The following is a 26161-nucleotide window of genomic DNA, read 5'->3' as shown; positions in this document are numbered from 1 at the left end:
CCTGGGGCTGAACAGTAAGAAAACTGGTTGAATGACAACAAAGAAATCTGGTCATTTCATAGCTAACTTTCTGAAGATTATTCTCAGTGGGATATGTGAATGGGTGTATGAGATTTACATAGAAGAGAAAGAAAACTCACACACACACATATTTGAAACCTATTTCCTCTCTTTAATAGTGCTTTGTAACCAGAAATAGCAAGTAGGATGTCTCACAAGGGAATGATTTCCGACAAGAATTGTTACTGTATCCTAGGTACTATGAATTTCTTGAAGGACCATAGGTACCAAGGAATATCAAAATTTTTATCGCCATAATTATGGGAGAAGTGGTATCAAAAAGCACTTACTTACAAGGGTAAGGCTGTGGCTAGTATTCTAGGGCTTTGGGAGGGGACCAAGTGGAAGGAGACTGAATGAGAACTAATATTTAGAAGATATTGACTTTAGATAGGACTCTCAATGAATCATGATCACAAAGCCAAAGATATGGAATCTTTAATTCTGTCTTCTTTTTGGTTTTTTAACAATTCTGAGACAGGCCCTCATTAAGTTGCTAAGGCCATCCTTGAACTTGCGATCCTCCTGCTTTAGCTTCCTGAGTCACTGGGATAACAGGCATGTGCCACTATGTCCACCTCTGAATTGTTAATTTTTAGAAATCAATTAGAAGGTAAAGCAAATCGTTAAGTAAATAAAATCAGTTTCTACAGAGAAACTATATAACATGACCTACCTCCCAAATTTGTCCTTTTTGTTGAAATCTGCACCAGTATTCAGCAGGAGGTTTAGGCACTCCAAATTCCTATTAGGTAAAAGAAAAAAACTTAATTGTCAGAGATTTTGCAGTAACATTGGTAAGTTTAAATAAGAATTTTTATTCGTATTTATTTATTTATTTTTTAAGGTGGACACAATGTCTTTATTTTATTTTTATGCGGTGCTGAGAATCGAACCCAGTGCCTCACACATGCTAGGCGAGCACGCTACCACTTGAGCCACATCCCCAGCCCTAAATAAAAATTTTTAAATGAGGATAAATATGAAAAAAATAGCATGATTTACATTCTGTGAAGAATAAAACATTAGAATTCATCTTATCTAAAATTTAAGAAATTATGTATATAAATACTGGTACATTCACAGAAAATAACAAATGACTCATATCATTGTTTAGAAGGAAGAGCACATTTGTAAAAGAGGGCCTAAGGAAATTTTAGGAAACCATATGCTTGTAATTAAATGGTTTAAATTTAAGTGGTTTTCAATACTAAATTTAAATAGATTAAAAAACCAAAAAACTTTAAAAACATACCCAAGTCAGTTCTCCATTATCTTCTCCTATACTATTTTTTTTTAAATTTTTTTTTTCAGTTGTAGATGGACATTATACCTTTATTTATTTACTTTTATGTGGTGCTGAGGATCAAACTCAGGGCCTCACACATGGTAGGCAAACGCTGTACCCCTGAGCCACAACCCCAGGTCTCTTCTCCTATACCATTAATGCTTACTTAGATGCCTCAATTAAAATAACAGGAGAAAACATAATACTCATGGGTATTCCTGAAATTTAATTTTTATAATTTTGAACATCAATTAAGTTGAAAACTGTAACTGCCAAATAATCAGACAAGTCTGTTGGTCCTCTCTCTGAGGGCAAGTTACATGGAAATTAGCTTTTAACCATACCATTCTCTGGAGACCACAAAAGAATAAGGGAGTCAGTCACATTCTCACAATCCATTTATGGATTGTGGTATTCTTGATTTAGAGCACACTTGTCTTCTGAAGTCTCTGGAAATTTTTAAGGACTTATCATTGGAAATAAAGTTCTTGCAAAATGTCCTTCTAACAATCACAAATTAAAAGTAGCTTATCACGTATCTAAAGAAGCATCAGATTAGCAACATGCTTTCAGAGACTTAAGGGTTTTAACTGAAGTTTGTCATTCAACAGAACCAACTGCCTTGTTTCCCCATAAGCTATTTTAAAACAGTCCAAAATCTCCAATCTCAAAATTTTCCTTTCCCAGTAGTATCAAGACATAAACACCACCAACATTTTTTCCCTTAAGATATGGTTTAAAAAGTATCTGAAAAGCATTAGTATTTTTTTTTAAACTGCCATTCTTTTTTTTTTAATCTAAAGCATCATTGATTTCCATCATAGGTTTTTTTTTTTTTTAAAGAGAGAGTGAGATAGAGAATTTTAATATTTATTTTTTAGTTATTGGCGGACACAACATCTTTGTTTGTATGTGGTGCTGAGGATCGAACCCGGGCCGCACGCCGCACTACCGCTTGAGCCACATCCCCAGCCTCGAGCATTAGTATTATAGAGAACATTCTAAATGGTTTGTTGTTCTCATTGACTATAGAAGACATTTTTTACTTGAGGAATCACTATATTCATTTCTTCTTTTATCCAGGAATTGTTTTCACTTAAAAAAATATATATATACTTCCTTTTGTTGGCTTTCTCTCCTTCCCCCAGTTAAAATCTATGACTTAGGTAAGAGAGGATTGGGGGTGGGGGGCGCGCAAGTGATTTCTGCTACTTTGGACTTCCTTTATATGTGTGTGTGTGTGTTACTGGGGACTGAATCTAGGTGCACTCCACCACTGTTAAATCCTCAGTCCCTTTTCTTTATTTTGAGATAGGACCTTGCTAAATTTCCTAGGCTGACCTTTAACTTGAAATCCTCCTGCCTTGGTCTCCAGAGTTGATGGGATTACATGCATGTACCACTGCACTCAGGACTCCCCCCCAATCATTCCTTTTACGTTTTCTTATTTTTTTGGTGACCCAGAAATAAGTAAGAGGAACAAAAACAAGAAAAACTGCCATGACCAGCTTTCTTTGTCATTGTCATTGTGCTGGGGATCAAACCTAGGACCTCACACATTCCAAGAAGCATGTGCTCTACTACTGAGCTATATTATATATACTCCCAGCCTCCCCTCCTATTTTTTTTTAAAGAAATAAAAATAGTATTTACATACCCTCCAGCTGCAGCTGCATGTAGACAAGTCCTGCCAAAATCATCTGGGGTATCGATTTCAAATCCTGTAAGAATGTATGTCTTATCGATTATATAATATTATAGATGTGTTACTTTAAAGTATTATATCAAGAAATGTCAAGAATCATAACTTTTCCTCCAATCCTAAATAAAAACTATGAGTTCTGAATATGAACAAATGAATGAAAATATTTTTAATAATGTACAATATTACAAAAAAAAATTTACCAGTATTAGATTGGTGTTTCAAAACAAATATTAGAGTGTTCTTTTTAAAAGGCCATACCAGGCATGGTGTCATGAACTGTTAGTCTCCTAGCTATGTAGGAGACTGAGGCAGGAGGATCACTTTTCAGAAGTTTGAGGTCAGCCTTGGCTATTTAGCAAGATCCTATCTCAAACAAACAACTCAGACTTCTAAAAAGGCCACAGGATACCATGGAATATTATTCAGCAATAAAAAGATACTGATAATGACACAAAGATGATCCTTATGAACACAGTGATTCCATTCTATGAACTATTTAAAATGGGCAAATTTAAAGACATAGAAAGACCCACAATGAAAAATAAAAATAAATAAATAAATAAATAAAGACATAGAAAGTAGATTAGTGGTTACTTAGGGATAGGGGAGGGCAAAAATGGAGAATAATTGCTAATGTTCCTTTTTTATTTTTAACAAGGGATTGAAGATTTTTAAAAATGGCTTGTTATGATGGTTATCCAACATACTAAAATATATTGAACTATATTCTTTTTTTTTAATACTTATTTTTTAGTTGTAGTTGGACACAATACCTTTTATTTTATTTATTTATTTTCATGTGGTGCTGAGGATCGAACCCAGGGCCTCGCACATGCTAGGTAAATGCTCTACCACTGAGCCATAACCCCAGGCCCGAACTATATTCTTTAAAGGGGAAATCATAAGGCTTTTTCAAAGAGCAATAAGTGTTTGTTACCTGTACATTATTACTGCTAAGAGATACTATTTAGTATTTTATTATCATTATGTATTTAATAATTGAAAGCACTTAATAAGAATCATAAATTGGTAGTAATAACTTAGAAATCTATCATCTTGGTTTTGTTTTTTCCTTTTTGATACAGGGTCTCACTAAAGTTGCCCAAGCTGGCCTTGAACTTGTGATCCTCCTGCCTCAGCCTCCCGAGAAGCTGGTATTACATGCGTAAGACATAGCACCCAGATCCTGTTTTGTTTCAAACAGACTATTAGAATTTAAACTACTAATTATATACTGCATAAATAATTTCATCAGATCACAGAACATACTTGTTTCTTGAAATGGAAGTCAAGACCAATAAGACATACAAATAAAGATTTTTTGCTTCCAGTTATTAAAGGACAATCCAAGAAGACTGCCATCTAATGAACAGAAGAAATATCTAAAAATATCCCATACCCCACTCCAGCTAAAAAAGAAGAGGAAACAATTATAAAAATAAAATATTTTCTCTAGCTGATGAGAAAAATCAAGTTTTAAAATTATACTATGTTTATGTATGAATATAACAAAATGAATTCTGTGTATGTACACATCTATATAAAACTATAATACACTAATTGAAGTAAGAATATTAATATTGGTACTGTTACAAGTACTACTACTACTACTAGAAAGAAGGTCAGTAGAGCAAGAAAATGGGGCAAAGAAGAGGAGCAGCAAAGGGAAGGTACTGGGAACTACGACTGATCAAATTATGTTATGTGCATGTATGAATATGGAACAATGAATTCCTCTATTATGTATAATTATAATGCACCAAAAAAACAAACAAAAAAACTGAACAGTCAAACATCTAAGAGGTATTAATGAGTAATCTATACTTGGATCTATTTATAAGTAATTAAAAAAAAAAGATAAAGACATTGTCTTAACACTAGGAAGGGAGGGAAAAAACCCACAGAAAAATAAAAGAATTGGTCTGTGAAGGCTCCATTTACCTGAAGAAAGAAGTTTCCTGCAGCAATCTGAAAAACCACTTAAGGCTGCCAAGTGAAGGGGGAACATTCCATGTATGCCACGCCTAAAGTTAACAGAATAATACATTAATTACAACACAAGAAAAATATAATCATTTAAATAAATTACATACAGACTACTTAAATAAAAGATACCAGATGAGTCAAAACTCCCCAGACTTTGGAGAATAATATGGTCAGAGTGTGAAAATAGGTAGAATTTACCACATAGTTATATTTTTCCTAGAGTAGGTTTTTTAACCTCAGCACTATTGTCATTACAAACTTTATCATTGTTGGAGTATACATTTTACGTTCAGAATGTTCACCAGCGTTCCTGGGTTATACTTACTAGATGTAACACCTTCCTTCTCAACCAAAAATGTCTCTGGACTTTAGCTTAGGGAGCAAAACTAACTCCCATTTTTGCCCTACCATTTAAAACCATTCCCACAAGGCAAGATGTTCAAGAATGTTCATCACACTTATTAAAAGTAAAAAGTAGGAAGCAAATTATGTTTGCAAGTAAGGAGGATAAAGTGTGAAACATTCATATAATAATTAAATACCACAAAAATAAAAGAACTAGAGCTACTGGTAGAGACATCAATCAGCTCCAAATTTATATCTTACACAGTAAGTCAATGTGAATTTTTTATAAAAGTTGCAAAAAAGATGTACAGTAGATATGTACAGCATGCCATTTATAAATGTATAGAAGATAGAAAATTTCTTAAGGAATAGATAAATGTGATACACAGAAATAATAAACACTAATTTAAGTACAATATTCATTTCTGCAAGGTCCATACAAAAGATCTCATCTTTCAAGTAAAATTTCACAGGAAACCTTATTATGTAAAATAAATAAAAGTGAACTGATCTAACTAAAGTGGGAAGCAGGGGACACACTGTAGTAGCAACCAAGGAATCCATGAGCTCTGCATAACAGTCTGAAAACAATCATCTAGATAGTATTTGGATGAAAACAAAAAGTGTGTACAATTTTGTCAGACTCCCAAGTCCCTGGGATTATAGATGTGTGCCACCACACCTGTTAACTTTTCCCCCCCAAGTCTCTTAAATACTTCCACACTAAAAATAAAGATCTCAAAAATTAAATCTCTGATCAAAATTGCAATTAGTTATGTTTGAAAAAGAAATGTAAAATATGTAAAAAAAAAATATGCTACCTTGATTTGACAAGAAAATTATATTTATACATTTATATACCATACTGGCAATAAAAAGGATAAGGAAAAATTCAAGTATAATACTGAGGACAAAAATCTACATTTCCATCTGAAGTATTTAGAAAACTATACTTCACCCTCCTTTTGTATTTCCCTGTGATAGCTATCAACACCTCTGTAAGTACTACTTACTTTGCAGTGTCAGCACCACTTGTGATAAGAGTGTTGATCAGCAGCTCGTGGCCATAACGTGCTGCTATGTGCAAAGGGGTGTTTCCATTCTTATCTTCACAGTCAATTACAGCTCCTGTTAAAAAAAAAAAAAAAAAAAAAAAAGGCACAATGTCAGACCCTGGACTATATAAAGATCAAGTCCAACTTATTACGTGCAATGTAATATAAAACACCTCTTAAGTAGAAACTAATGGATACAGCACTTCTAACTAAATTTTATTCATACCATACTTACTGGGTCAGGAAGTTGGGGTTACAGGTTTTATGGCTGAAGCAGTTTTGTAAATTGAGCATAAAATTTTAATATACTTTAAAGCCAAGCATGGTGGTACACACCTGTAACTCAGCTATCCAGCTACTTGGGAGGCCAACGCATGAAGATCACAAGTTTGAGGTCAGCCTGGGCAACTCAGTAAAAATCTTTCTCAAAATCATAAAATAAAATAAAAATAAAAATAAAAATAAAGGGCTAGGTGTAGCCTAGTAGTCGTATACTTGTCTAGCATGTGCAATATCCTGGATTCAATCTACAGTACTGTTTATTAAAAGAAAAAAAAAGATTTTAATATACTTAAAATTGACAAAAGACTTCAAGGGTCTAGCAAAATTTAAAAACCATTATGCTAGAACAAAATCAAGCACACTTCTTTAGAGCAAAATTTTTCATAGCTTCAATGTGCACATTCTGCACCATTAAGAAGATTGTATATACTGCTCGAAAAATTATTTGATTATGAATTTGTTCCTAGTTTTTACCTACAAAACTATAGTACCAGCTGAGTGTGTGTACCTGTAATCTTATCAATTTAAGAAGCTGAGGCAGGGGGACTGCAACTTTGAGGCCAGTCTCAGCAATTTAGCCAGACTCTGACTCAAAAAGTTAAAAAAAGAGCTGAGGATGTAGCTCTGTGGTAGAATACCCCTGGGTTCAATACCCAGTACCAAAAATAAAAAAGCAGAAAAACAAGCAAAACCTATAGTACTTATTCTATCTTGAGGACTATTAAACAGCTCCTTCAAACATGGTTTGTGAAATAATGACTTAAACATACCTAAAAGTTTTTTATTTGAAAGTTTAGCTTGCCTAATAATAAAGTCAAACACAAAATGAAAGAAGTTCATAAAAATCAACTAAAATTCTAAAAATTTAAAATATTCAAAAGGCAAAAAAAAAAAAATATGTTAATATATATAATACTTGTAATGGAAAAGGCAGTTTTCTACCAAGCAATGTTGATTAAAAAAAAAAAAAATGAAAACTAACTGCTATGGAAAATGTATAAATAGAAAATTAAAATTCTGAAAGATACACATGCATAGCATTTTATACTCTATAACTTGATTTTTTAAGAGATCTGAAGTCAAATATTAAAAATTTATGGATTACAACAATTAATACCACTCATTTTGTGGATGTTTTTACTAAAATAAAGAAATAAAAAACAAACAGAAATACTTTTTACCACTCTGGATAATGGTTTGTGATCTGGAGAATCTACCGTGGAGGGCAGTCATGTGCAGAGGGGTTTTCCCATCTTTACTCTGAAATGATTGAACAAAAAACAATTTTTAAAAATTACTATTATTATATTAAAAAATACTATTAGAATATGTAATGTTTAGTTTTATTTTGAATATCCTCATTTTCATCTTCTACAACTATTTCTCAAGCATTAAGTTTAGTTGAAGCCTATGGAGATAAAAATAGCTATTCTGTTCAAAATTATGAACTAATTTTTTAAGCATGAATATCATACTATACAAATGTACAAAAAACTCCATAATCACAGTTTATAAAAAACTCTGTATGGTCCATATGATCTGATCTTAATATTAATCTTACTCCATAGGTGAGGAAACTGAGGCACATAACCATGAATGACACAATCAAGATGTGTTTCCTAAGTTTAAGACTCAAAATTTCATACAGTTCCAATGCTTTCATTCTATGAAATCCTAAGCCCTATCATTTTTGACACACTGGGGATTAAACCAAGAGGTACTCCACCACTTAACAGGCCCTTTTGTTTTTTATTTTGAGGCAAGGTCTTGCTATACTGTCAAGGCTGGCATTGAACTCATGATCCTCCTATGTCAGCCTCCCAAGTCACTAGGATAACAGATGTGTGCCACCATGTCTAGTTTGCAGGAGGGTCTTGACAAAGGAAAAGTGAATATTGGAATTAAACTTGGATACTATAAATCATTTAAAAAACTATATATAATAATTTGTTTATAATTATTTGTAATCAACATTGTTAATCATTTTCTCAAATCACTTAATATGTTAAACTGGTTGCACATTTATATACTGTAGAAATTCTATTTTTTTTTTATTGGTTGTTCAAAACATTACAAAGCTCTTGACATATCATATTTCATACATTAGATTCAAGTGCATTATGAACACTGTAGAACTTCTAAAGGCATTCTCAATATGAAGAAAAATAATCCCTGATGTAGGTAATAACTTTTCTTCAGAGTTAGGTAATTTCTTTTTTCCCCCTAAAACTTTTAGGTTGGCTGGGTGCAGTGGCATATGCCCGTAATCCTAGCTGCTTGGGAGACTGACGTAGGACAATTACTAGTTTAAAGCCAGCCTTAGCAATTTATCAAGGCACTAAGCAACTTCACAAGATCTGTCTCAAAATAAAAAATAAAGAAGGGCTGGGGATGTGGCTCAGTGGTTAAGCACCCCTAGGTTCAATGCCTGGTACCAAAAAAATAAATAAATAAACAAAATCTTTTGATTAATAAAAACATACAAAGAAAAGAAACTGTGTTGTAGTTCTAACTGCTGAGCAATACCCAGCATATTATATGATTGTGTACATACTGAAACTGAAATGTGACAAGAGCCCTAGGTTTATACTAACACCATTATAATGGAGACCTCAAGAAAGCCTCATGCCATGTGGACTATTACGAAAGCACATCATAAATACATAAACCTAGGTGTTTTAGTTTATAATTAAAAAAAAAATTTTTAGTTGTTGATGGACCTTTATTTTTATTTATTTATATGTGGTGCTGAGAATCAAACCCAGTGCTTCACCAATTGCTAGGCAAGCCACAACCCAGCCCAAGTCCATAATTTTATATAAAATTTTCACATACACAAGCAAGTGATCCAAGTAATCTTAAAACCAAGTAATCTTAAAAAAATTTTCAACCCTGGAGGAAATTTGAAAAGGGATGAGGGAGAGAGGATACATGCTTGCATTGCTACTTGCCATAAGCAAAAATTTGGACAAGTTTCCTACTAGAGACTTCACTTCCTCAACTGAAAATGAAGATAATAACTAACATCTATACATCATAGATCTGTTGTTCAGAGTAAATATGATACTTTTTGGAAAACTTCATATACCATACATACTATAAATGCTTATTTTAATATAAAATTATCATTTTTACTTCAAGCTTTTTTCTTTTTCTTTCGGGTAATAGAGATTGAACTCGGAAGGCCTCTACCACTGAGCTACTTCCTCCACATCCCTTTTACATTTTTTCTTTTGAGATAGGGTGTCACTAAGTTTCCAAGGCTGGCTTTGAATTTGCAATCCTCTTGCTTCAGCTGTCTGCATTGCTGGGATTATAGGCATAATCCGTTGTACCCCAATTTACTTGATGTTTTAAAGTATGTCAGTTTTTTTAAAAATTTTAATTTTTAAGCTATAGATGGACACAATATCTTTATTTATTTTTATGTGGTGCTGAGCTCACCACTGAGCTCTACCATTGGGCTATAACAGCAGCCCCCCAGTTGTTATTCTTTCAGTCAGGAAAAAACAAAACAAACAAACAAAAACCGCAGAACAACAACCAAAAAACAAAACCATTTTAATAAAATAATTCTAATTCATTATTTGAAAATGTTTCCTATGTTGCCAATTTTATCTACAGTCTTTTTATTTGGGGTGTGTGTATATATGTGAGAAAGAGAGAGAGGGAAGTACTGGGGATTAAACCTAGAGGTACTTTACCACTAAGCCACATCCCTAATCCTCTTTACTTTTTATTTTGAGACAGGGTCTTAGAAGTTGTACAGGGCCTTGCTGAGTTGCACAGGGTGGCCTTGAACTTGCAATCCTATTGTCTCAGTCTCCCTAGCCACCGAGATTATAGGCATGATTATAGGCATAGGATACTAGCTCTACAGCTTTGGTTCCCACAAAAAACAAAAACAACACCAAACAAAGAAAGACTTCTTTTTTTTTTTTTTTAATATTTATTTTTCACTTTTCAGTGGACACAACAACTTTATTTTTATGTGGTGCTGAGGATCGAACCCAGCGACCGTTGCATGCCAGGCGAGAGCGTTACCGCTTGAGCCACATCCCCACAGCCCCAAAGAAAGACTTCTAATAAAAACTAGGATTCAGGGCTGGGATTGTGGCTCAGTGGTAGAGCATTCACCTGGTGCTTGCAAGGCCCTGGGTTTGATTCTCAGCACCACATAAAAATAAATAAATAAAAATAAAGGGATTGTGTACAACTAATAAAAATAAATATTTTAAAACAAACCTAGGATTCATAAAATGATGAAATTGGGATGATCTCACTAGTTAACATTTATACACATAGTAATCAGTATATTTCAGGTCAATTTTAAAACACTTAGATATACATATAAAATCAGTCATTTAATCCTCACAATCCTATTAGAAAGATACCATTGATCCTATTTTATAGAAAAAGTAAACTAGGCCCTGAGGTTAAAGGACTCAACCAAGTCTCTGATCTAGTAAGTGGTAGAGTCCTTTATTGTAAGCCTACAGGCACCATTTGAGTAATATTTTTACTTTGTGCATACTGATCATAAAAAGTATTCTAAATATACAAAGGAAGAAGAGCTTTGCATTACCAAATAAGAAGTCTGCCTTAACATGTTAGGAAGGCATATTTATTTCTCTCTGTACTGAAGAAGCAACATGGAGTTTTACTTAACCCCTCAAAGCAAATAAATAGAAAGACCCACAAACATTTTAAGAGTTGATATTGAATATGACCAAAACCCAGTAATAACAAAAGGCCACACATTTTACAATTTTTAAGTTTAAATATTAAAAGAAGTACTTGATGTATTCCGTTTAGCTGACTCAACTTTATTCTTAAAGAACAGAGTGGGTGGGGAAAGGAGAGCTTATAAGTAAAGCAATCAATGCAGAAGGGCTCATGTTAAGCAAATTTATAAAAACCAGACCTATGTTGCCTTTTAAAGTCCACTCATTTACCTCTTCCACTCTGTAGAATAACTGACTTAAAACCTTAGAAACTGAATTTTTATAAATTAAATGATTACAATTTTTAGTGATCTACAACTTAAGGAAAAAAAAACAATATGGAGACTAGCGTAGGAGGGACAGAATAAATGAAGAGGGGAAAAAAGAGAACATGAACATTAGAAAATTTAATTTTAAAATTTATATTTTAGGTTAAAAGTTTAACTTTAAAATTTTAAACTAGGTGCAAATCTATAATCTCAGAAAAATGGAAGGCTGAGGCAGGAAGATCACATGTTTGAGGCTAGCCTGGGCAACTAAAGGAGAACTTGTCTTAAAATAAAAAAATAAAAGGACTGAGGATGTAGCCTCAGTGGAAGAGTGCTTGCCTAGCAGCCTAGCATTTGTGAGGTACTGGGTTCAAACCCTAGTGCTTACAAAAAAAAAAATGTGGGTATTAAGAACAAGGCCTTTTAGTCAATCAATGATTTAATAAATACTAATTGACAAATGCAGTTAAATACAGATTTCAGAAATGAATACTTATTCTTTCTGGTTGAAAATGGAGAGCTATCAACAATTTCTGTATAATTTCAGAGTCAGAGGAAAGTCATCAACATGGTAGATGTGTTTCATTGGAACTTGGCAATAAAATAACTGGACAGTTAGTAGGATGTCACACATCCTTCAGAGAGATTAAAGCAACTTTTATAAAATCTGTTTCTAAATTAACATCATAGGCTGTTGCATTCAGATTTACTTAAAGGATAAATCTTAACCCTTTGCTAAAAAATTCCCTGTCATGTATGAATTTTCAAATTCATGAAGGACATAACTTCAAATAGGACCATTGTTATGAGTATTTCATAACTTGGCCTCTTATGGCACTGACACTCAAATTGCAAATTTCAAAAGAAAATATACACTTAATGTAATCACAGATACTAAACTAAACTATGTAGACTGTAATATGAACCCAATGATTCATTATCAAATTATACTAAATATTCATTCCTAAATGTCAGTGTATAAATCAGGAAGCCTAATCTTTGTTATTTAAAGACAGCACCATGTAATAGAAAAATGTATAATAGCTGGGCATAGTGGAAAAGCCTGCAAACCCAGCAACTCAGGAGACTAAGGCAGGAGGAACACAAGTTCAAGGCTAACCCTGGCAACTTAGCATGACCCTATCTCAAAATTAAGGAATTTAAAAAGGGCTGAGGATGTAGCTCAGTGGTAAAGCACACCTGGGTTTGATCCCCAATTTATCTTTCTCTTACACACATGTGTGCGTGTGCACGTGCGCACGCACACACACTTCCATGCACAAGAATAATACCTAATGATACTGGTAAGCCTCCATTATTTCCATGATACTTAATGTTCAACCTGAAAGATGATTTTAACTATAGCCATTTTAATCATAAACAGGTCCCACAGAGACCAAAATTTGGTTTTAATCTTTGTTTCTAAGGAATGTTAAGATGATGTAGATTTTTAAAAATTTTTGATATAACCTAATTATTGGATCTTTGAGGGGGCTGGGGTGCGGCCGAGGGGAAGTGTTGAGGGCCACAGCCAAGCTGGGATGACATGGCATTTTTGCCAGAAGAAGGAAGTGGTTGAGAGGTGACGCCAGCAAGCCATTGAGATGATAATGGTTAAGTTAAGCTGCGTATTCAGTTGTATATAGACCCCTGCTGTCCACCTGGGGCGCCAGCTAGGAGTTCTTACAGGGATTCCTGGGGAGTTCGCATTGGTTGGTGAAGTTCCAGAGGAGGGATTTCCAGTTGGGGGTGTTCCTAGAAGAGCCGCGCGTGGGTGGCATTCCCAGGAGTTCGGGAAATAAAGGAGTTCCTGTTTGAACCTACAAGTGCCTCGTGGCGGCTCGGTTATTTTGTGCCCAGCCAGACTGCGGCAAAAAACCAATTCTCCTTTTCTAAAAAGCTTAGCTATTTTTCTGGGCCTCAATTATTCAAAAAACCAAGAATTGTTCAAATTATAATAAGCTGTTCAAACTTATCAAAACATTTTAGAGTAATTAGTTAAATTATTAAAAAGGTGTCACTTATTGGTTTGTTCAAAAACTGAAAGCCTTAAATGTTTATTCCTTTTTTATTCTTTGTTGTTTTGGTATTGGGGACTGAACCTTGGGGCTCTTTACCATTGAGCTACTTTTTAATTTTTTGAGACAAGGTCTATCTAAGTTGTTAAGGCTGGCTTGAACTTGCAATCCTCATCCATCAGCCTCCAGAGTCACTGGGATCACAGCTGTGTACCAACATGCCCAGCTTAGTTTGTTTTTTTTAAAAGATAGCTTAGCTCCAAGCATAATAGAAGTTCTTACTGATACCTCATGCCTCTCCTTCCTTGGGTGTGATATGAATAAATTTTATCCATTTGCTGGGAACAGACAATGTAAAGCAATGATCTAATTATAGGTGGGCTTGATGATGCTACAGCTATCTGAGTGAGTCAGTGCCATCATTAAAGGCCTCAATGAAGTTAGGTAAAAAAATGGATTCCCTTCCTATCAGTAGTCTGAAAGACATTTTCCATCATACCTAGCAAAGGATCTAAAATTGCACTTATGTAAAACTCCCCGTAAATCACATTTTTCTTTTTTGATATAGGGTCTTAATAAACTGCCTAGGTTGGCCTCAAACTTGCGATCCTTCTGCCTCAGCCTCCTTAGTTGCTGGGATTATAGGTAAGCGCCACAACAAATGGGTTTCTGTAAACCATGTTTTAAGCTTAAATATTTTTAATAATCTTAAATGGTTCTGTGGTTTTCTTTTCTTCTTAATACAAAATATAGTCTGCAAGCAACAAGTGAGAGTACCTTGGAAAAATCTAAAACGATTATGTACCATATAATAGTGATGCTCAAAATCTTGGTCGCATGTGCTTTCTCACAGAATTAAATACAGTAAATTAAGAGTTGACTTTTTTTTTTTTTTTTTGGTGGTTCTGTACAATCAGAAATATAAGAAATTATACCCCATTTGATTCAAATGTGTGAACTGTCAAGATTATTGTACTGTCATGTGTAACTAATAATAAATACAGTAAATTATATTTTGGCTCTAAAATTTTGACAAATTTATAAAATCCAAATGCTTGTTACCGAACGTGATCATGACCAAAAAGTCAAAAACCAACTATTCTTTGTATGTAAAACACAGATACTGCCACCCAAGACTGTGAAAAATCTCAAAGAATTGTAGTGTAAATTTCCATATATGGACCATCTGAATTTTGCCACTAACATTTACTATGTCTTTTTATCACATTATCAATCCATCCATTTAATTCTTTGATGCTTTTTAAAGTTAATCACAGACATCATTATGTGTCACATCTACACACCTCAATATGCGTATCACTAGTCAACATTTATGGTTTTTCTTCCTTCTGAGAAAAAATTTCCATACAACAAAGTGTATCAAATCTTAAATTATCACCTTATGAGTTCTGATAAATGCTTATCTATATAATACAAAATCCTGTCAAAATAGAAAACATTACCATTATTCCATAAAGTTTCTTCATGCCCCTTTCCCAGTTGATCCCTCTACTCAGAAGCAACAACTGTTCTGATATTTTAACTACAGCTTCTGGAACCCCACAGAAATGGAATTTCCTGTGTTCTAGAACCTTACATAGATGGAAACAGTATATATATTCCTAACCTTAGGCAGCATATATTAAAAATTCATCCATGTTCTTGAGTTTATTAGTAGATAGTTTTTATTGCTAAATGGTATTTGCTAGAGATAGTTTTAGTAAATGAAATACCTCAAAGATTCTGATTTTATTTCATACCTTCATATTGACATCAGCCCCATTGCCAACTAAAAGTTCTAAACACAGTGCTCCATGTGTTGATGCAGCAGCAAAGTGCAAAGGAGTAAATCCTTTTTCATTCTTTTGATTTACATTAGCACCACAGTCTATAAGTTCATTAACAACAACATCTTGTCCATTATAGCAGGCCACATGAAGAGGTGTATTTCCATAGGCATTTGGTTCATTCATCTATTGGTAGGAAAAAAATGTGCAAATGTTAAAGTAGTCTTGATGACTATCATTATTGTGAACTATTTTAGGAATTTTCATGTGGTTGTCATCAAATTATTAAAGCAAAAAAAAAAAAAAAAGGAAAAATACAGATGAAATCTACAGTGCTAAAATTCCTTTAAAATAATGAATATAACAAGTATTTTGGTGTTAAATGGATTCTGTATATTTAGAGATAGGCAATTCACATAGGCAATGTCTATACATATAAAATGTCTACATCAAGACAAAACTGAATGATTCCAAAAGGAATATTTTTAGGAGAAGGAAAACAAGCATAATCTATTTTTAAAAGGCTTCAAAGTTAGGGACTTGATATGAAATTAACTCCAATAATTATGAAAAAATTAACAATCTGAAGACTGAGGTATATTCAGTTCGGTATCATGTTATTTTCAGCTTTTCATTTTGCAGTGACAAGACTAAGGTTACTAACAGAGATCAGGATTTTTAAAAATAAATGAAATTCTATTCATTTTTGTTATAGACTTGTAAATACATTCCAGTTTCACATGTTGACATTTTTATCAAAAGGCAGAAGAATGCTCAATAATGAGAAATAATCCATCCAACTCAGGTGGCTACCGCCACCAATTCATTTCAAATAAATAAAATAGGGCAATAATTTAACATTTATGTAACTTTTGTGTAGTAAAGTTTTACCTTGATTGAAAAAACATCTAGTCTATCCTTGACTTTAGGGAGATAATCTGTGACATAACCCATACCTCAGGTTAGGTTGAAGAAACAGAATAGGTTTGACACTTGATACTAGGGTAGGGGCCGATCATACCAGATTTAAACCAACACTGTGATTCAGGGTGGGGGGTTTTGGGTCATTAGGTATCAGCAAAATTGGAGACTAAAATCAACCACTTGGGCAACAAATTAATCATGCTTATGATGGGGCCCCATTAAAAAACTAGAAATTAGTGTACGCACTGGCATGCATCTGTAGTCCTAGCAACTCAGGAGGCTAAGGCAGGAAGATTGCAAGTTTGAGGCCAGCCTTGGCAACTTAGTGAGACCCCGTCTCAAAATTAAAAATAAAGGGGCTGGGGTTGTGGTTCAGTGGTTGAGTGCATGTGTGAGGCACTGTGTTTGATTCTTAGCACCACATATAAATAAATAAGGGTCCATCAACAACCAAATAAAATATTTTTTTTAAATTAATAATAAAAAGGATGGGCTCAGTGATAAAGCATTCTTTGGTTCAATCCTTAGCATCCAAAATAACCCCAAAACAACAACAAAAACACCTGTGAAAATGAAGCTCAGATGAGCTTTCCTAGTTGACAAAACTTTGTGTATGTTGTTATAAACTGATGCTGGGAAAGTAATGCATCCTGACTCTATGAGGACGACAACTTAAGAAAACTCCTTAGCTTTGTTCTATGTGTCTCCCTTCCTCTGGCTATTCTTAATTTGTACTTTCCTGCTATAATAAACCATGATTGTGAATGTAATAACTTTCACTGAGTTTTTTTGTGTCATCCTAGTCACTGAATGGTTTCATTTATTTATCTGTTTGTTTATTTTCTGGTACTGGGAATTGAACCCAGGTGCACTCTACCATTGAGCCTATCCCAGTCCTTTTTATTTTTTATTTTGAGACAATTTCATTAAGTTGCCTAGGCTGGACATGAACTCATGATTCTCCTGCCTCCGCCTCCCAAGTTGCAAGGATTACAGGCATGTACCACTATATTCACCTTAAACCTCAATGTTTCTAGAAGCCCCACCACCACTTGTGGTTGGTCAGAAGTGAAGGCAGACTTGCGTAGAGAGAGACATCCCTCTAACCATGTAGTTGGCCCCAGTTTGTCATAATTTTGATACTTTCTTTTATGAGATGACTGGTAATAGAAACTGGAGGAATAAAAAAGTAACAGAGTAGATTTTGCCACTCTCAAAACCTTCAAAAGGAACTAACTTTGCAGAAACCTTGAATTAGGATTTCTATATCCTAGAATTTTTAGAGATTAGTTTCATTCATGGTAAAGTTTTAATTCAGGGTAATTTGTTACAGTATTCCTAAGAAACTAAAAAAACCATGCAATAAGAGATCATATGTCACTAAAAGATCCCAAGTTGGACCATTTATTCTAAAGAACATTCTGCCACCAGAATTTACAAATGTTCGTTTTACTGTCAATAAAATAAGCTTCTAAATTGTGCTAGGATGAATTTAAAAGTGATTAGAAATGATGTTGCCTTTATTTGTGTTAAGGGTCTTTTAAGACACTAAGTTACTCTGTTGAAACAGGGCTATTAAGAACTATTGAGCTGAAATGGAACTTCTCTACTTTGCCCTCTCTAAGAGCCCACAAATATGTTTGGTTTTATAAACCTCTTCTGAATCCCACATTTTCCATACTTACTTGTTTTCAGCAAAGTGTTTCCCTATATCCTAAATTAGCAGACCTTTCAGCTCTATTGCACTGAATGAACTCTGTAGTGTCAAACCAGGATATCACTTACTTTTTTTTTTTTTTTGCAGCTGAAAACTGCCTCCTTTTAGTAGATCCTTGCCTTCTCTTTCCTCCTAATTTGCTGCTTTGAAAAACAACCACGTTTGTCTTAACCATATAAAAAATAAGAGTAAACATATTTGGACTAAAGAATATGTGTTTAAAGGATCACTTGTGAAAACTACAGGTACTATTAGTTGTCTCAGTTTAGAAATTAAATATACCCTGATACAGCAGTACCCCTTCCTCAAAAAAGAGAATTATATATTAATCAACACTTAAACTTGGTGAGCAAGAAGTCTCTTGTCTTCCTGCCTACCTGATATCCTATAATGGGTTCTGTGACAGCCATTTAAAAGGGAATATCTGACTAATTAAGTGAATAAGACTAATAATAACCTAGTCACATAATCCAAGTGTGCCTGACCTGCTGGTTTATGCAAAACTGGAGGAAATGGAGCTACAGAGTTTGAAACGTGATGGAAAGAAAACCTTCTGGAAAATCACCTTTGGGATTTACTTTACCTCCCATACTTTGACATATTACCTTGATTATAAATTAATACACTGTTTAAAGAACTATAATCATTTGGTTAAATGACAAATATTGTAAGAAATCTTTTTTTGGGGGGGTACTGGAGAATGAACCCAGAGCTGTTTTATCACTGAACCACATCTCCAGCTCTTTTTAATTTGGAGTCAGGGTATCACTAAGTTGCTTAGGGCCTTGCTTAGTTGTTGAGGCTGGCCTTGAAGTTGCAATCCTTCTGTCTCAGCTTCCAGAGTTACTGGGATTACAGCTATGATTCATCAAGCCTGGCTTCTGAAATATTTTTAAATCTGAAAGTGTTTGCCAGTGTAATAAAATTCATGAAATACTCCATTATTTTATATTGCTCTATATACCTACATCTACTCCAAGATCTAGAAGGTACTTGACTACACTGATCATTCCACTGGAAGATGCTGCATGAAGAGGCGTATAAGACTTCTTATCTTTGCATGTCACTTCAGCTCCATGTGCCACAAGTAATTTCACTACTTCAATATGACCTGGAAATGTGTTGAAGAAAAAATAGAGATGAGCATATATAAAATATTAAATATAATCCTGAATATATTTAAAGAAAGACAAATATGCATATTCATCACATAATGCATGATAACCAACAATCAATCTCGTTACAATTTGAAAAAGCACAGAATAAAAGATTTCAGAATTANAAAAAAAAAAGTCAATTTATAGAAAGATAAGCTGAGGACCAGAATTTAATTCCCATAGGGTTCTCTACCCTTTCAGTCCCAGTATAAGGGATTGAACCCAGGGGCACTCTACTCCAGATATACAGCCATGCCCTTTTTTATTCTGAGTCAGGGCCTTGCTAAATTGCAGAGGCTGACCTTGAACTTGTGATCCTCATATCTCAGCTTCCAAAGTTGCTGGGATTACAGGTATGTTCTACCATATTTGGCTTCTAGAGCTCTTTTTTGAGTGGCATCCATGAGACATTATGGTATATAGATTTCAGAAGAAAATAATAAACACCATCTTTAATTTAATTCCCTTAGGAATTAAGAACATTTTCCACATTTTAATTTTGTTCAGGAATGGACAAGAAAACTAAAACAGGTTGTGTTAGAATTTATTTTCAGGGAAAGGAGGAGGAAAAAAACAGTTCATATTCATTTAAATTATGCACTGCTTCAAGAAGGAAAAAAAAAGTTAACAAGTTGCTAATCAAGTAATATTAGCTGGGCAAGATGGAGCATGCCTATAATCCCAGCAGCTCAGGAGCGAGGCTGAGGCAAGAGGATTGTAAGTTCGAAGCCAGCCTCAGCAAAAATGAGGTGCTAAGCAACTCAGTGAGAGCCTGTCTCAAAAAATAAAAAGGGCTGGGATGTGGCTCAGTGGTTGAGTGCTCCTGAGTTCAATCCCTGGTACTCACAGCCCCCAAAAAAGAAAAGAAATATTTATTCAATATCAAAGTCCATAGTAAGAGGATTTGAGGCAGAACATGCCTGGATAAGGCTAAAAGTACTGAAAACACTGAAAAGATTGAGGAAGGATGATGGCAGAAGCAAGCATAAATTGAGGAGAGAAATGGCAATTTATTTGGGGTCAGGGTTGGGGCTAGAGAATACTGATAAAGACTTCAATAACAGTATAAGGAGGTGGGACCTAATGGAAAATTTAGGGAACCTCAACCAGTGGATGAAAGGAAGCCTGTGAGAAATAAATCACAAGATTACATGTAATCCCTAGTATCTACTGTAATGTTTTTGAAGGGTGGAACTGGGGATTGATCCCTGGGATTCTTTACCACTGAGTTACAACCCCAGCTATTTTTTGAGACAAGATATTTTGCTAAGGTGCTTAGGATCTTGATAATTTGCTGAGGCTGGCCTCATGTTTTCAATCCTCTTGCCTCAGTTTACGGAACTGCCGAGATTACAGGCATATACCACCACACCAGGCTTCTTACACTAATGTCAATGGATTCTCTGGACATAATCTAGAGGTGACAATGTTTACACTTTAGGCTTGTCTTTAAGATGGGTGACCCATCAGCAGTTTCCTGTTTTTACTATTTAGTTCTTTAATCCCATATGCCTAGAGTAGTTTTAGAAGCTATGTGTCATCTTGTGCAATGCTTGCAAATGAAAGGAGAGTTATAAATCTGAATGCTTATGCTCAAAAATTAAATGGCCAGGGCTATAGTTTCAATGTGTCCCAGCACTTAAACTTAATATCTAATGCAACAGTGTTAAGATATAATTTTGTGTGGGAATGGGTTTGTTATAAACATTGAATTTAACTCTCCCTTCTAACCAGCGTGATGTCTTGTACCATGCTATGATGAGGCACGGCCTACACCAGATGCCTATGCCTTGATCTTGGGCTTCCAGCCTCCAGAACAGTAAGGAAATAAATTTCTGTTCATTACAAATTACCCAGTCTCAGGTATTGTTATGGTAGCACAAAATGGACCAAGACATGTAGTGATTTCCAAGAAACATTGAATTACCTTTTTCAACCATAATAGAAAGGTCTAAAATATGATACTATATCAGTGACCACAAAGCTATGCTAGATAACCTGAGAAACACATAATCAACTATTTATGGAGTTCAATTATAGGAAACTACAAAATTACTCTGGCCTTCCATTTCATACAAATAGCTGTTAAGACTAATCGTTCAGGAGTAAAAGGCCTGATGCATTCTATTTAATGTGTAAATTTTTAAATATACAGTATTAGTTTTAAATCACAGCACTGTTTCTAAACCATCTTGAAAAATAAACTACAACAGAATATTCAAGAAAGTTTCCAAGACTTAAAGTAGAAAACTATCAGGTGTGAGGAAGAAATTTTAGTATGCCACAGAAGGCTTGCTTCTGCATTTTGTACCTCAAAAAAAAAAATTATCCATTACATATCTAAAGGCACATACTTTTGGTATGAAACACTAAGTTTTCAGCCTCTGGCTATCAAAATATTTTATCTATCTATCTATCTATCTAATTTTGAGAAAGGGTATCACTAAGTTTCTTAGTGCCTTGCTAAACTTCAACTTGTGAGTCTCCTGTCTCAGGCTCCAGAGTCACCAGGATTATGGGAGTTTGCTACCATACCTATTCTGGCTATCAAAATAGTGACATGTAACAAAAATGTTAATCTTCATTTTTAATCATTCTTTGCACCTATACTAAAATTTCAGAATTGCAATTCAGCATGGATTCTTCTGCTTTTGGGTATTTTACAGACAATGGACTTTGCTAGACCTTAGAAGTATCTGTACTAAAATTTGATAAAGATGATACATAAGATTTGATACAGAAAGATACACATACATGGAGTGTTACAACTGATTTGCATCCATTTTACAATGTTATATAGGTTTTTAAGGTTAATCATCTTCTACTTAATCTTTAATTTTTAAATGAGAGATAGGAAAAGACAAAACCAAGAATAGAAAAACAATGAGGAAAAGCTACAACTATCACATGATTCTTCCAAATTAGAAGAGACACAATAGCAAAAGCAGAATTATTAGAATGTGTAAGGCCCTGAGTTCAACTCACAGCACTGGCGGGGAACCTAAAAATGAATTACAACCTTTGGCAGAAAGAGAGGAAGTCCTGAGCTCCATGGATGCAAAGGGAGGGACTTCAAAAATAAAATGTCTGTTGAGCACAGTGGTACACACTTCTAATCCCAGCTACTAGGGAGGCTGAGGCAGGAGAATCACAAGTTTGAGGCCAGCCTGGACAACTTATAGAGTCCCTGTCTCAAATAGAAAATCAAGAGCTGGGAATGTAGCTCACTACGAACTTGCCTAATATGTGTGAGGCCCTATGTACAATCCCCAGTACTGCAAAAACAAAACAAAAACCACATATCTACACCCATGACTTTCTCCAAGAGGTAAAACCTAGCCTTATAAGACTTCTAAGGTTCATGGCAGGTTATATTTCCTCCATGCTTAGAGATCTGTTTCTATCTGCATGGTCTCAGCACTCACAACAGAGTAGGAATGCTATTTTTATGCATTTAAAAATATTCTAAGATAGGCTGAATTGCCTCTTTAGTTTTCCAAATTATTTCAAGAATCAAACAACGTTTTGTTAGTGCTTGTATCACTAATTTGCATAAAGTACTGGGTGGTCTATCCCAGGATAATTTTCCTCATGAGGTCTAGTTTTATTTATTTTTATTTGTTCTAATGAGTTATAAATGACAGTGTAATGCATTTTGATACGTCATACATAAATGGAGTATAGCTTCTCATTCTTCTGGTTGTACACAATATAGAATTATACAGGCCATGTAATCATATATGTACATAGAATAATAATGTTTGAGTCATTTTACTATCATTTCTATCATGAGGTCTAGTTTTAGAGGGCAATCAAATAAAAAATGAAGATGCACAAGAAACTTAGTGCTTGGCCCAATGTAAGATTTCTTAATACATCTTCATAACTTATATATTAGAATGAAAACATAACCACAACTGGCTCATAGTAAACCCCAATCTTAAATTAAAATCAGAGGCCCATAATTGAGATCTTCCTCCCTTTATAAATAATTTCAAATAGCATTTGCAGCAAAATTTCGCTGTTACCAAGATGGTTCCACCTGAGCAGGAAAATCAGATATGGTGTATCTTTTAATTGTGTTAGAAATGTTAACACAAATAGCAAAAAATAAAATGTACTACTTTCCTAAATATATAATGTGAAAAAGTAAATTCAAAAAGTACATACCCATATATGCTGCCCAATGGATAGCACGCCTATCCTTCTTATCAAAAGCATTAATATTGGCACCTCTGGACAAGAGTAGCTTGACCATCTAGAATAAAATAAACACAGTTTCAATGAAATTCAGAAGTAGAATTGTTCAGCCTTGTGATGAGTACTTATCTTAATTTCTCTGGCACTATATTTCTGATAGAAAAGGAGCCAGATTGAATATTTAAGGCCATTTAACATAACAGGATAAAATAGGAAAAATGTGTTCACTGTGGGTGTTACTGAAGTCAGGTAGTATCTTTCTAGAAACCATTTATTTCTGTCCTGGTATTTTATGAACAACTAGGTATAAATAAGAAGGTCTAAAGTTAGAATATTTAACAAGAGATTTTATTCCTATTCATAGCCCAACTGTTATTAAAATGCAAAGTGAATACTCTTCCCAGAAATGTCTTAAATTTAACTTAGGTACAAACTTAACATTTACAAAATGATTAAACTTGAAGGTTACTACATAGTCTACTTATCTCACAAAGTACCAAGAATAATAATTATACCTAATCATATTTACAATATTTTCTTTGTTGAAGGAATTCCAGATTTAAATTAGGACACATTTTGTGACCTTAATTATAATGGAGGCAAGGATTTATGCTGCAAAATCAGAGAAGTATAGTGGAAAGAACACTGCAGCCGACAGCTCCCCAGCTATGGAATCTTGGGAATAATTCTCTACCACTTGGAATTTTTGTGTCTACAAAAATGAAGGACTAGGAGCTGAATATTGTAACATATGCCAGTAGTCCCAGCTATTCAGGAGAGGCAGAAGGATCACTTTAAGCCCAGGAGATGGTAACCAGCCTGGGCAACATAGCAAGATCCTGTCTCATTTTTTTTTTTAAAAAAAGGCTGTAAAAGTTCATCTCAAAGGTTCCTGTAACAGTTTGGTTCTTCCCTGACCCTCATGTACTTATAAACCTCACTCTTTGATAGGACAACTATTGTAAGTGACGTTTGCTGGAAGACAACTAAATACTAATTTGCTTAAATTGATTTCTTTTGATGGTCTGTCACTGAAGAACTCTCTTGACTAAATGCTGAAACTAATTTATAAGAAAGCATGTTTCAAAATTCTTTGCCACTGGGCTGGGGATGTGGTTCAAGTGGTAGCGTGCTCGCCTGGCATGTGCGCGGGGCACTGGGTTTGATCCTCAGCACCACATAAAAATAAAGATGTTGTGTCCACCGAAAACTAAAAAATAAATATTAAAATTTCTCTCTCTCTCTTAAGAAAAAAATTCTTTGCCACTATCATTCTGAGTGAACAAAGAAATTGCTGTCTTCCCAGATTCATTTTTTCCACAATAGAACACACTTTTCATATTATGTTAGCTAGCGGGCTGTTACTCCAGGTTGACTATAAAATTCAAGTGCATAAGCAGCACAAACTAAACAAACTTCCAAATTTGAGAAAGTTTTATCATGGAAAATAAAGTTTGAAGATTTGCTATGGGCAAAATTTGACAAATATGAGTAAGATATTTTTATTTCCTTTTACTATGGACTTATAAATGGCTAACAAAGGGAAATTCAGCCAGGCACAGTAGTGCCTACCTGTAATCCCAGCTGAGGAGACTGGGAGGAGGCTGAGGCAGGAGAATTCCAAGTTTTGAGGTTAGGGCAACTTGCTGAAATCCTGTCTCAAAATAAAAGTTAAAAAAAGGCAGGGGATGGGGCTTAGGAGTATAATACTCCTGGATTCGATTCCCAGTACTGTGGAAGGGAAAAAATGTCACCTACCTCACCATGTCCACTGAAAGCTGCATGATGTAATGCAGTTCTTCCGGCTCGATCAGACACATTTACATTACTCAGAAGAGGTACCAAAGCTTCAGCACACTTTACAGCTTTATTAGCAGCAGCGATGTGTAAAGGGGTTTGCCAATTTTTGTCTCGAGCATTAACATCTGCAGAATGCTTCAAAAGTACCTGAACTGCTTCCTAAAACATATGAAGATAAGTTATAAAAGACAAAATAGTTAACAGTTTTAGAAATTGTTTACATATTATGTATATGCATGAAGGAAATAAAATTTCCTGAGGAAATGAGAAAATTCTGCTATTACTTAATGTTAAGATGAAATTTATTAAAGGAAAAAAATTCAGTAATTTACAGCTGAGACATTCTCTTTACATATGTTTCCATTAAAGGACTAACAATCTCTAACAAAATGTATGAAACAAGCCAGGTGGCACACCTTGTAATCACAGCTACTTAGAAGGCTAAGGCAAGAGGATCTCAAGTTTGAGGCCAGCCTGGGAAAATCAGCAAGATCCTACCTCAAAATAAAATAAAAAAGGACCTGGGATGTAGCTCAGTGGTAGAATGCTGCCTATCATGTGCAAGCCCCGGGTTCAATCCTCAGTACCACACTCAAACACACACACAAAATTACAAAATTAAAGATTGACAAGCGTTCTTCAAAACATTCATTTTTTAATATCATGTTTCTGTTAGTAAGACACAACTTATATACTGAACAGTATTAGGAGATTTATTATTTTTCCAGTGAAAACATAAAAATTTGAAGTATAATATTTCTCAAAGTATTACACATGCTACATTTTTAAAAATGAAAAAAATCACAACGTCTAGTTCATTAAATTATTTTTTTTCCAAGAAGTA

General features: G+C 34.4%; 1 protein-coding gene across 12 annotated transcripts in view; it reads right to left on the bottom strand.

Annotated features, from left to right (window-relative positions):
* Positions 1-26161, bottom strand: part of Ankrd28 (ankyrin repeat domain 28) — a 167058-nt gene that overhangs the window by 44450 nt on the left and 96447 nt on the right. For 11 of the 12 annotated variants that reach the window (XM_048801044.1, XM_048801045.1, XM_048801047.1 and 8 more), the window contains 9 exons: positions 25276-25476; positions 23488-23575; positions 19129-19271; positions 15493-15705; positions 7903-7981; positions 6398-6512; positions 4995-5077; positions 3006-3069; positions 737-805 (listed from right to left, as the gene is read on the bottom strand). In XM_048801044.1, coding sequence (XP_048657001.1) covers positions 737-805; positions 3006-3069; positions 4995-5077; positions 6398-6512; positions 7903-7981; positions 15493-15705; positions 19129-19271; positions 23488-23575; positions 25276-25476 — 1055 coding nt within the window. Of the gene's footprint in view, positions 1-736; positions 806-3005; positions 3070-4994; positions 5078-6393; positions 6513-7902; positions 7982-15492; positions 15706-19128; positions 19272-23487; positions 23576-25275; positions 25477-26161 lie in introns of those variants that run through there. The other variant, XM_015494375.2, reaches the window with a different exon arrangement.

Source organism: Marmota marmota, unplaced genomic scaffold (assembly GCF_001458135.2).
Source record: "Marmota marmota marmota unplaced genomic scaffold, marMar, whole genome shotgun sequence".
Lineage (NCBI taxonomy): Eukaryota > Metazoa > Chordata > Mammalia > Rodentia > Sciuridae > Marmota > Marmota marmota.
This window is presented reverse-complemented; position numbering and strand designations above follow the sequence as displayed.